Raw genomic sequence first — 13,202 nt, 5'->3', positions numbered from 1 at the left:
ATATTAATTTTTTATAATAAAATTAATTTTTAATTAATCATGAATATTTAACACTATTGCTTAGATAGCGATTGATTTTTACCGGTAAATTGCTAAGAAAAAAGAAAAATAAAATCAAAAATCAATAATATGAAAGATAAAAGTTAAAATTTAAAAGTAAACTTACTTGATTTTTTATTTAAAATTTTTAATTTTTAATATTTTTTCAATGTTTTATATTTAATTTTGTATTTATTTTTTATTCTTACTTTTTTATATAAAATGACTTGTTGTATAGATAAGAGTTTGCTTTGGTGTATTCTTAACAAACATCCTTGTAGTTTGGATTATTGTAGAATAATCAATAAAATGTTAGAATAATCGATCAGTGATATTTTTAGCTATTTTTATCAGCAAGGTTTATGAAAAATCAGTAAATTTATGATATATTAGATTTAATCCGACCTACACAAGGTCAAATTATTTTAGTCAAACATTTATAAAGATAAATTTTTTTTTCTATATCTATCTGATCTGATCATTAAGTTTTGGTAGTTCGTTATTTATCAACATAAACAAATTTGATTAATGTATAATTATTTTATAATATTCTTTTTATTGTTTTTAGTTGGTTATTTATCAACATAAACAAATTTGATTAATGTATAATTATTTTATAATATTCTTTTTAATTTTTTTACTATGTTTATTACTCACTCCTATTCATCTTAATTCTTAAGCGTCTTATTTACTTTATGTACTCTATTAATGCACTTTTTTGATTTTAATCTAATCATGTATAATTAAAAATTATAAAAACTGATATTAATAAACTTTACATTAAAACGAATGAAACGAGATCATGTATAACTATATTTTAATTTATAGATTAATAATAAAGTACAATTTAAGAGTGATAAATAAATAATATCCCAAAAATAAATAGAACACCTAAGAAAAATAGAAGGAATTATTAATTTATCTAATCAAACCCGATCCATAAAATGTCCAATTGTCTTGATTTTTGACAACTCACAAATTTTTAAATATTTCACCTTAAAACAAAATAATAAAACTTTTATAGTAGACTGTTTTTATCATAATGACACAATATATATTTATATTTAGTATTTTCTCCGTTCTGAAATAATTGTTACACTTGCGATTATATGCGCTATTCATCGTTCAAGCTTATTTTATATATTGCGGTTAATATGTAAATAAAAAATAGTCAAGTGGAATGTTATTTGAATCGTCTAATTACATACTTTCATAATATTAATTTTTTAAAATTTTTAATTATGTATAATTAAATATATAAATAATAATTAAAATAACACATTAAATTACATACAAATTAAATATAGAAATATAATAGAATTAGAAAAAGTGTTTAAATAATTATAATCCTAAAATGATAATAAGACAATAACGATCTCGGTCAAGACATGTATGGACAAATATAGCACACACGTACATTGTACAACCCCTGTTTTCCGTGTTCTTCTCGCTGTACACGTAGACGAAGAAATCATCACTTATTTTGCACCGTCAATTCTATATATCCTCATCATAAATCTGGTAAGGTCGCACGCAGGGTACAATATCTCAGCATTCTCGCTTTGCAGGAAACGTAATATAAGAATCTCCGTCTTTTTTGAACCGCCGCTTAAGAAAAGAAAAGTACCCACTACCTTTTGGTTCATTTCATTAAATGCATTTTATTATCTCTATTCTTAACTATTACTTATTATAATTGATAAAAGATAATGATATACCTCCACCATTTTAAAATACTCGCTGCATAATAATTATTAATACTATTTATTATTTGAATTTAGTTTATATATTGTGAATAATATGTAAAAATAATATAATCAAGTGAGATTTTATTTAAATTATCTAATTGCATATATTTTCATAATGGTAGCAGATGAAAAGAGTAAATGTATTGCGTCTATAAAATTAAGAAGAGTTAAAATATGTAGAAATATAAAAAGAAAAAGATGGATTATTAGCGAACAATAAAATGATGCAAATCAAGTAAGACGGACCTAAACAATAAATAATGTAAAATAAATGAATAATCTACCTTTAGATTAATTTTTAAATAATTTTAACATTTGCCCTTAATACATTATAAATAATCTAATCTTTGTTTTAGTTTGCTGGAAACATACTTGTTATTACCTATTATTAATAATTTGATATGCTGTGGTAAATATATGGCAAATGTTAGATTATTAAAAAATAATCAAAAGGTGGAATTATTAAGAGCAGATAGATGGAATTATTAAGAGCAGATAGGTGAAATTTTTGATTATTAATGTTAATTTAGCTTTTTTATTGCATTTATATTTTTTAATTTTTCTATAAAATATCACAAGATATATTTTCCTAATTTCAAAAAAAATTAGTGACTTAATAAAAAGGACGACGACATATTTTTCTTGATAGACGGTGTCTCTGAAAGACATCTCTAAAAGACATCTCTAACCTCTGTTCATTAAAATTTAACCCAATTCTTGTTTGTCGCCACCGTTTTCATTTTATCGCCACCCCTCCCCCTAATGAAATTACAAATTTGCCCCTAGACTTTAACTACTACTACTACTAATAATAAAGAAAATAATAATAATAATTATTATTATTATAATAATAATCATAATAATAATAATAATAGTAATAATAATAATAATAATAATAATAATAATAATAATAATAATAATAATAACAATAATAATATAAATAAAATTAATAAAAAAAAAAATTTAAAAAATAAAAAATAAAAAATAATACCAGTCGCACAAAAAGTGCGACTGTACCTAGGTCGAGTCGCACTTTACTTTTTGTGCGACTGGTATTATTTTTTATTTATTTATTTTTAAATTATTATTAATTTTATTTATATTATTATTATTATTATGATTATTATTATTATTATTATTATTATTATTATTATTATTATTATTATTATCATTATTATTATTATTGTTATTATTATTATTATTATTATTATTATTATTATTATTATTGTTGTTGTTTTTGTTATTATTATTATTATTATTATTATTATTATTATTAACTTTTTTATATTCTTTTAAATAGTACTAATAATAATAATACTTAAAATATCGCTGTAGATTCAAATTCAGACTTTTAGTTTTCCCATATGGTGAATTGATTACAATTAATTAATTTACATTTACAATGCTCAAAAAAGTTCAATTAGTAAATTGGCTGTTGGAATTCTTCCTGAAACTCAATCTTTCCTTATTATATATATCGACATAATCCAATCTTCAACAATCAGCGGTGAAAAATCAAAGGAAAAAGAAAAAAAAGAAAAATGGAAGATGAAGAGAATGAAACAATAATTTTAAAGCTTTTTTGATTGATTCAAAAACAAACAAAGTATTATTCGCAGAAAGTGGGAAAAATTTTGTGGATTTCTTATTCCATATAGCATCGAGACTCTAAGCACTGATTATTTTCAACCAAACCTGAACAAAAACACTTTATTGAAGCCAACTGTATCTGTCAATGTTCCTCTACTTTTACTAATGAAGTAATTCTTATTATATTAAAAAATAATTAAGCATTCAAATAAATTATTTAAATTCAAAAATAATTTATTACAATATTTATTAAATAACAATAACAAAATAATAATAATAATAATAATAATAATAATAATAATAATAATAATAATAACAATAATAATATAAATAAAAAAAAAAAATTCAAAATTAAAAAAATAATACTAGTCGCACAAAAAGTGCGATTGTACCTAGGTCGAGTCCCACTTTTTGTGCTACTTGACCTAGGTATAGTCGCACTTTTTGTGCGACTGGTATTAATTATTATTATTTTTTTAATTTTGAATTATAATTTTTTTTTGTTTAATTAATTTATTTTTAAGTTATTGTTATTTAAATAATAATAATAATAATAATAATAAAAATATTTTAAAAAATTAATTTAATATAATAATTAAAACAAAAAAAAAAATTTAAATAATAATAATAATAACAATCACAACAACAACAACAACAACAACAACACTAACGGCAGCAACAACAACAACAACAATAATAATAATAATAGTAATAATAATAGCAATAATAATATAAATAAAATTAATAAAAAATAAAATAAAATACCAGTCGCACTTTGTGCGACTGATATTTTTTTTTGTTATTTTTATTTTTTTTATATCGAATTATGAATTTTTTTTGCTTCATTCATTCATTTTTTAAGTTATTGTTATTTAAATAAATGTTGCAATAAATTATTTTATTTTAATATAATATTTTTAATATAATAATAATATATTAATAAAAATTTAGTTGTTAACTAATTTTTAATTTTTTATTAATAAATTTTTTATTATTTACTTGGTAATAGGGTTATTAACTTCAATGAAAAATTCGTAATTTTTTAAAGTTTAAGGGCAAATTCATAATTTCATTAGAAGAAAAATGACGATAAAATGAAAATAGTGGCAACAAATAATAATGTCTAAATTTAATACCTATTCTTTATTTTTTTATGGACGGATTCAATTAGAAACCATTACTCGAGTATTTATGTTTGCGATTTGTCAACGGACAATTTTCGTGGAACAGGTTGAGTAGCTAAAAGCGGGTAAAGGCACGTAATGTGATACACGTGTCAAATTATAATTGGAAGAATCGGTATTGTTTAATCGTTTTAGTCGGTCTACAACTCTTTAAATAGCCCCTATTTCATCAAGATCTATCTCATCTTTTGTTCTTTAACAATCTTCTCAAATCTAATCTTTGATCAGCTCTTCAATTCTCTCAAGGTTAGAATTCTAATTACTTTTGTAATCTTTCTTCAATATTTGGTGTTTGAAATTGTGGCATATGTCAATTAATTTTGATTTTTTTTCTTTAATTTATCCTGTTTACTGATCATAGGTTGCTTGAGATTTTTGTTGATTTTGATTTTGATTTTTGAATTAGCCGTCTTGTTGAAAAGTTTTGCGATTGATGAATCTTGAATTTTTATTTTTGATTTAGATCTGTTTTTGGAATTTAGGGTTTCAGATCTACGCTTATTGGAGTTTTTGTGCTCTATGACATCTTGAATATTTTGACAAGAAATTATTTTCTGATTTCCTTTCTGGTTGTCGATCCTTGTTTGGTTTCACCTGTTTTTGATCATTCTTAGGTTGCGTAGATATTTTGTTGATTTTGATTTTGATTCTTGAATTTGCCATCTTGTTGAAAAATCAAAGATTGATAAATCTTGAATTTTGTTTTCGATTTAGATCTGTTACTGGAATTATGGTTTCAGATCTGAGTTTTTGTGCTCTATTACATCTTGAATTTTTGACTAGAAATTAATTGTTTGATTTCCCTTCTGGTTGTCGGTCTGATTTTGACTTTTGAACCAGTCTTTTCGTCTTAAAGGATTTCTCTCTCTTTAAAATTAACCTGGTATTGATCTGTGAGATCACCTTCTGAAATGTAGGATTTCAGCTTTCGGTGCTATCCTTTGATAATTTAGATTTAATATTCGGTATTTTGCGTCTTAAACTTGTGTTTTGGCGAGAGGAATTGGGATCTTTTATGCAAAACATAGATGTTTTGATACAGCCTCTTGAATTACATAAATAAATTTAGGGTTTCAGATCTAGTCTAATTGAACGAAGTTTTATTTATTGATCATATTATTCTCGTACTTGCAGATGCAAATCTTCGTGAAAACCCTTACCGGTAAGACAATCACTCTCGAAGTCGAGAGTTCCGACACCATAGACAACGTCAAAACCAAGATCCAAGACAAAGAAGGAATTCCACCAGATCAGCAACGTTTGATCTTTGCTGGAAAGCAACTAGAAGATGGCCGTACTCTTGCCGACTACAACATCCAAAAAGAGTCAACTCTCCACCTAGTGCTCCGTTTAAGAGGTGGTATGCAAATATTTGTCAAAACTCTCACCGGAAAGACAATTACCTTGGAGGTCGAGAGTTCTGACACCATTGACAACGTTAAAACTAAGATCCAAGACAAGGAAGGGATCCCCCCAGACCAACAACGATTGATCTTTGCTGGGAAACAACTCGAAGATGGCCGTACTCTTGCAGATTACAATATCCAGAAGGAATCAACCCTTCATTTAGTTCTCCGACTAAGAGGTGGTATGCAAATATTTGTCAAAACTCTCACCGGAAAGACTATAACCTTGGAGGTTGAGAGCTCTGACACCATTGATAATGTTAAGACTAAGATCCAGGACAAGGAAGGAATCCCCCCAGACCAACAAAGGTTGATTTTTGCTGGAAAGCAGCTGGAGGATGGTCGTACTCTTGCCGATTACAACATCCAGAAGGAATCCACTCTTCATTTGGTTCTCCGTTTAAGAGGAGGAATGCAAATTTTCGTTAAAACTCTCACCGGTAAGACCATCACCTTGGAGGTTGAGAGTTCTGACACCATTGACAATGTTAAGACTAAGATCCAAGATAAGGAAGGAATTCCCCCAGATCAGCAAAGGTTGATCTTTGCTGGTAAACAGCTGGAAGATGGTCGTACTTTGGCTGACTACAACATCCAAAAGGAGAGTACTCTTCATTTGGTTCTCCGTCTGCGTGGTGGTATGCAAATCTTTGTCAAGACTCTAACTGGAAAGACTATCACCTTGGAGGTTGAGAGCTCAGACACCATTGATAATGTCAAGACCAAGATTCAGGACAAGGAGGGAATCCCCCCAGATCAGCAGAGATTGATCTTTGCAGGAAAACAGCTTGAAGATGGGCGTACCCTTGCAGATTACAACATCCAGAAGGAGTCCACCCTTCACTTGGTTCTTCGCTTGCGTGGTGGTATGCAGATATTTGTCAAGACTCTCACAGGAAAGACCATCACCTTGGAGGTTGAGAGCTCCGACACCATTGACAATGTCAAGACGAAAATCCAAGACAAGGAAGGGATCCCCCCAGACCAGCAGAGGTTAATTTTCGCTGGTAAGCAGCTGGAAGATGGTCGTACTTTGGCTGATTACAATATCCAGAAGGAGTCTACCCTTCACCTTGTCCTTCGTCTTCGTGGTGGATTCTAAGCTCTCATGGTGATTAGTGTCACTCTGTGCGTGAACTCTCTATCTTAACGAAAATTTATATTTTTTTACTATGTGGGATTTTCTCTATTATGCCGTTGTCATTTCCCATTTCTCGTCATTAACTATTGGTTAGATGCATGTTTGATATTTACCAATCAGTAAAATAAAAGTTCGTTTGTGCACCTGAATTTGCTATGTTCTTGTGGTGATTATGTTTTTATATGCATTATTGTCATCTATTCCATTTCCTATTTCCCATTTCCAATTTCTCAATCTATACATACTTTAATATTAAGAAAAAAAAAAACTAAATTTCGTGTGATTGAATACACTGATATACCGTGGAATTTCATTTATTATTATCATTATCCCCATTTTTCAATTAAAAACCCACGGGTTCATTTTGGTTTGGATCACTGGTTGCCATCTTCCTCTTTCAATTTTTCTCTAGTATGAATCTGTCTTGATCTATCATTTTTATTGTTTTTTGTTTGATTATTTTAGGGTTTTTGATAGATTTTTAATTCGAATTTATACTTATTTTGAAATGGTTCGAGTGGATTAAAGTAAAAGATATTCACACTTACAAGTTACACCGATTATTAGAGAAATTTAGGAGATATCTGAAAATTGGCGGCTACACACAAAGGTTCAATGTCTACTTTTGTTGTTTGATTATTCACACAGTAATTATTTTGGCCTTAGTTAATTTTGCATATTGATTTTTATGTATTCTTATTTATTATGTAGAATTTTGCAATTTGGCAAAATTTTTTTTGGTTATCTGAATTTTGAAAGCACATATTCCGCAATTTATCTGGTCTTATTGTTCCTTACTTCATTGTCTCCATAATAAATAAGAATACTTATCTGGGTGTGAAAAAAGAAAAAGGAAAAAAAAGAAAAGAGGAACTAAAAAAAACACAACAAGGAGCTCTTGATAAATTTAATTTTAGAGCAATACCTTCTCATGATAATTTGAATATAAATGAATCTTTACATGATGATACTGGTAAAAATGTTAATGTGGTTGATGATGTTAATGCTATTGAATTTTTGAATAATAATGTTAATGAAGATGTGAATGCCAATGAAATTTTAAATAATAATGTCAATGAAGATGATGTGAATGCTAATGAATTTATGAATAATAATTAGGGCTGCACACAGTCCGGTCTGGTCTGGTCTGGTTTGACAGAAAAATCAGACCAGACCAGAAATTCCGGTCTGGAAATTTTTCAGACCAGACCAGACCAGTCAAAAGACCAGATCGGACCAGACCAAACCGTTCTAGAACGGTCTGGTCTGGTCTACGGTTTTTTTTATTTTTTTATTGAGTGAGAATCTAAGATAAACGATAATATATAAACAAAATACATCATCAAATCCAAAGCAGGCTGTAGAAGGGTTTTTCGGTTTGGGAATTGGAACGACAGAAAAATAAAATCAAAAACTTGAAGATTAATTAACAATCTTAATAGTCTTCAAACTTGATTGAAAATACTAAATTTAGTTTTCAACAGAAAAATAAAATCAAAAACTAAATTTAGGAGTTCATGAGTACTGTCACAAGCTCCTCTTAATTCCTCTTGATTAACAAATAGGTTCCAAAAATCACAATTTTTTCCAAGAATATTTATTAACATGAGATGAGCATTCCAAATTGAATCTATCCCTGATATAATTCATAAAATTGAGATGAGAAATAAAAAAACTATTAATTTTCCCTTGATCAGCTAAATGGGTATTCCAAAAAGTTGAAAATTTTTCCAAAAATATTCATAAACATTAAATGGGCATTCCAAAATTTCAATCTACCCCTAAAACATTTCATAAAATTGAGATGAAAAATAACAAAATCTATTCATTTTCTCTTGATTAGCAAATTGGGTATTCCAAAATATCATTTCCTATAAAATTCATGAACAAAAGAAGGGCATTCAAAAATTCAATCACTCCCTAACAAAAATCCAGTAAAAATTGAAACGGGCAACTACATAATTAAATAATTTGAACAGAAAATCAAGTAATCAAGATAAAAAAAAAATCCACATTCAAGTTACTCAGATCAGAAAATCATCAATGAAAAAAGAGGCAAAGAGAAGGACCTCATCTTTGAGCATATGAAGAAGGGTAGTTTTCCCAGACATAATTAACATTCTTCATATCAACCAATATCAACAACACTCGAAGGAGCACAGAAGCACTGTCGATACTCGATTGTCGATGGGTTGAAGGCGAGGAGGCAGGCGATTATCAGAGAAGCCAGAAGCACAGAAGCCTCGAAGAAGGAATGAGAGAGAAGGCGAGGAAGTCTGAAATGGAGATGGAGATTGGAGTGGAGAATGAGAGTGAAGGCGAGGAAGTCTGAAATGGAGATGGAGATTGGAGTGGAGGCAGCCAGGTTCATGAAATGAGTATTGACTACTGAGTAGTAGCCCAACCCTAATGCCTAATCCCCTAAAATTTGATTTTAAAACGGTTTTACGGTCCGGTTTGGTTTTAGAAATTTTAAACCGGGACCGGACCGTAAACCGTTTAAAAAAAAAAAAAAACCAGACCAGACCATTTAGACCGTAGACCAAACCAAACATTTAAATTACGGTTTGGTTTACGGTTTAGACCAAACCATGTTCAGCCCTAATAATAATATCAATGAAGATGATGAAATTGATAATTTAAGTGAGCCTCTTGATATGCAAGATAATGTAAAAACTCTCTCACCTATGGATTCTTATGATCCCAAAGATTGGAATAGTCTTGATAATAAATCAAGAGACAATATTATAGAAAAGGGACCTATTAAGAGAACTAAATCTTAATTTTCGTTTTGATGATAATGGTAGACATTTTTCCTATTCCTATTTTGTTCGAAAATTGAATAATGGTGAGGTTAGTGATCGAAAGTGGTTAATTTATTCAAAAAGTGTTGACAAAATGTTTTGTTTTTGTTGTAAATTGTTTAAGTCCGCAAATAATATGAGGGTTTTACGTGATTGGCAACATATTAACATTTGACTCAAAAAACATGAAATTAGTGTACAACATATGACTAATATGAATACTTGGAATGAACTAAAAGAAAGATTGAATAAAAATCAAACAATTGATAAAAGTTTGCAGAAAGAGATTACGAAAGAAAAGAACGTATGAGAAAAGTTCTTTTAGGATATTACGAAAGAAAAACATGAAATTAGTGTACAACATATGACTAATATGAATATCTTGATACACATAACTTTCGCCGACCGGGTGAGGAGGGTAGAAAACATTATAGTAGAGGGTAAGAAAAGTCGAGGAAGATCCATGAGAACTTGGGATGAGCAAATAAGAGTTGACTTACATGAATTAAATCTCTGAGGGCTTGACTAGGGAAAAGGGTGGTTGGAGGCGCCATATCCATGTTTCAGACTATTGATGTTCTCTTAGGTTACCTTTGGGTGTTCTTGTCATCTTGCTTCTCTCGTTTCTTTTATTATTAGTTTTGTATTATTCTTTTTTGTTTTCTTCTGTAGTTGGTTCTACTTATTTATTTTATTTATCTGCATTCCATTTATCTATTCCGTGTAGCTACGTCTTATTATCTTTCTCGAGTCGGAGGACTCCTTTTATCGCGCTCTCTTTTATGGGTATGAGTTGTCGCCATTCTTTCCTCCCCAGACCCTGTCCATAGTTTTTCTATGAGCGGGATACACCGGGTAGGATGATGATGATGACATAACTTAGCTTTTAGAGGATCCAATGTCAAACTTTATCAAGATAGTAATGGAAATTTTTTGGGATTAGTTGAAATGATGGCGGCCCACCCAAAATTCAAAATGAGTTGATTTCCCTTTTGGCTCAAAATGTTAAAGGTAGAATCGTTAAGATTATTAAGGAGGTCATATATTATTGTATTATTCTTGATTGTACTCCAGATGTTAGTCATAAAGAACAAATGACTTTAATTATACGTTGTGTAAACATGTCAAATCTTAAGATTGAGGAGTACTTTATAGAATTTTTGAATGTTGATGATACTTCTGGTCTGGGACTTTTTAATGTTTTACAAGATGTCTTGAAATGTCTTGATCTTAATATGAATGATGTAAGAGGTCAAGGTTATGACAATGGCTCAAATATGAAAGGAAAATATCGAGGAGTTCAAAGTCGACTTCTTGAAATTAATCCAAGGGCCTTATATATGCCTTGTGCTTGCCATAGTTTGAACCTTATTGTGAGTGATATGGCCCATTCTTGTGAAAAAGCTATCTCATTTTTTGGAATTGTTTAACGTGTATATTTTTTATTTTTGAGCTCTATAAAAAGATGGGATATTATACTTGAAAATGTTCCTGAATTAACCGTGAAGTCTTTGTGTAATACTCGATGGGAAAGTAGGATAAAAAGTATTAAGACTATTAGATTTCGAACTCCCCAAATAAGAAAAGCTTTGTTAAAATTATTTGAATCTTGTGAAGATACAAAATCAAAGAGTGAAGCTCAGAGTTTTGCTAATGTACTTAAGAAAATTTGACTTTATTCATGGTGTGGTGATTTGGTATGATGTTTTATTTGTTGTGAATTTGGTGAGCAAAAAATTGCAATTTAAGTCCATTAGCATTGACACTTGCATACAACAAGTAAGAGGCATACTAATGTCTTTCAGAAATTATAAAGAAAGAAGGTTTTTCTACTAGTTTAGAAATTGCTAAAAGTATTGCCCTAGAAATCGGTGTAGAGGCAAATCATCTTGCTAAATGTCGCATAGTTATAAAAAGACAATTTGATGAAATTGGTAAGGGTGAACAAATTCAATCTCCAGATGATATATTTAGAATTGAGTACTTTTTTGTAGTTGTAGACATAGCAATTTCTTCTTTTGATACAAGATTTGAGCAATTGTAGACATTTGAAAATAACTTTAGAGCGTTGTTTAATTCAAATAGGTTGAAAGCATTGAATAATAATGAATTGAGAGACTTTTGTGCTAATTTTCACTCCACATTTTCTCATGTTGATTCGTCTGATGTTGATTTTGATGATTTTTATTCTGAATTAAAAGTGTTACAAATGACATTACCAAATGAGTCAATAATGTCTGCTATTGATATTCTTAAGTTTTTAAAGTATGCGGATTGCTATCCAAATGCTTTAATTGCTTATAGAATTTTTTTAACTTTGCCTGTATTGTGGCATCAGCCGAAAGAAGTTTTTCTAAGCTAAAACTGACTAAAAGCGATTTGAGGTCTACAATGTCACAAGAGAGGTTGAATGGTTTGGCCATATAATCAATTGAAAAAGATTTATTAGCGAAAATTGATTAATGATTTTGCTTCTAGAAATGTTCGTAGAAATAAGTTTTTGTGATTTTTTTGCTTTATCATTGTAGGTGATAATGATACAAGGAGATTTCTCTAGGATTGATGGAGTCAATAAAGATTGAAGGAAAATGATTATAATTCACTTTACTGCTTGTTTTGAAGATAATTTGTAATACTTTTATAATACATATTTTATGTGAATTTTCTGGATTTTCGTGACGCGAAATTATATTTTGAAATATTATAAAAGGGGCTCCATTTTTATATTTTTCCTAGGGCTCTTGAAATATCAAGAACGACACTGATTTCCACTATATTGAGAGTTCTAATAGTATTGAAAAGTTGATAAAAACATTGATATTAAAAATTGGGCAAATACAAGAAGTAATAAAGTATGAAGTTTAGAGCTTGTCTCATTAAATGACAAAATTGAACATTTGAACTTATGACCTTAAAATCATTACACAATATTTGTATTATTCATGTTAAGTCAAACTTACGATAAATGGTAGGTTGAGAGAAAGGGCTAGAAGGGGAAAAAAAAAATTAAACAACAATTTTTAGAAGAATTAATTTTCTTTACTTGTTATTTTCGTGCCTCATAATTATCATCACTTACAGGGTCATGGAAGGGGTAGGAAGAATCGAACAACGATTTTTATAAAATGAATTAATTCTTTTTTTTATTATTTTCGTATCCCTTAGCTAAAAGGAAAAGAAAAAATAATTTTATTGACGAAACTAAAAGAAAGAAAGTGATACTATTACAAAGAAGAAAGTAAGATATAATGTCAAAGCATAGTTTATGTAGAGAGCTCCAATTGGGTACA

The 13,202-nt window shown here is 28.9% G+C and overlaps 2 protein-coding genes across 2 annotated transcripts; both read left to right on the top strand.

The window, feature by feature from the left end:
- The first annotated feature begins 4,583 nt into the window (after positions 1-4,583).
- Positions 4,584-7,257, top strand: LOC130818280 (polyubiquitin). Its single transcript, XM_057684395.1, has 2 exons — positions 4,584-4,807; positions 5,696-7,257. The coding sequence occupies exon 2, from the start codon at positions 5,696-5,698 to the stop codon at positions 7,067-7,069; it is 1,374 nt and encodes a 457-aa protein (XP_057540378.1). The 5' UTR covers positions 4,584-4,807; the 3' UTR covers positions 7,070-7,257.
- A 2,184-nt stretch (positions 7,258-9,441) lies between these two features.
- Positions 9,442-12,494, top strand: LOC130818689 (uncharacterized). The gene is made up of 9 exons (XM_057684847.1): positions 9,442-9,473; positions 9,916-9,961; positions 10,238-10,352; positions 10,442-10,534; positions 10,924-11,285; positions 11,530-11,637; positions 11,729-11,952; positions 11,998-12,235; positions 12,441-12,494. Exons 1-9 carry the CDS (start codon positions 9,442-9,444, stop codon positions 12,492-12,494), a joined length of 1,272 nt encoding a protein of 423 aa, XP_057540830.1.
- The last annotated feature ends 708 nt before the right edge of the window (positions 12,495-13,202 follow it).

The sequence above is a fragment of the Amaranthus tricolor genome, chromosome 7 (assembly GCF_026212465.1).
Source record: "Amaranthus tricolor cultivar Red isolate AtriRed21 chromosome 7, ASM2621246v1, whole genome shotgun sequence".
Lineage (NCBI taxonomy): Eukaryota > Viridiplantae > Streptophyta > Magnoliopsida > Caryophyllales > Amaranthaceae > Amaranthus > Amaranthus tricolor.
This window is presented reverse-complemented; position numbering and strand designations above follow the sequence as displayed.

Bases quoted from the DNA above. Each gene is read 5' to 3' on its own strand.
- LOC130818689 (XM_057684847.1), top strand. From the start codon at position 9,442: ATGGAGATGGAGATTGGAGTGGAGGCAGCCAG. The intron at 9,962-10,237 runs GTTAGTGATCGA...AAGTTCTTTTAG, and splicing joins GAAAATTGAATAATGGTGAG to GATATTACGAAAGAAAAACA. The intron at 11,286-11,529 runs GTGAGTGATATG...AATCTTGTGAAG, and splicing joins GCCATAGTTTGAACCTTATT to ATACAAAATCAAAGAGTGAA.
- LOC130818280 (XM_057684395.1), top strand. From the start codon at position 5,696: ATGCAAATCTTCGTGAAAACCCTTACCGGTAAGACAATCACTCTCGAA.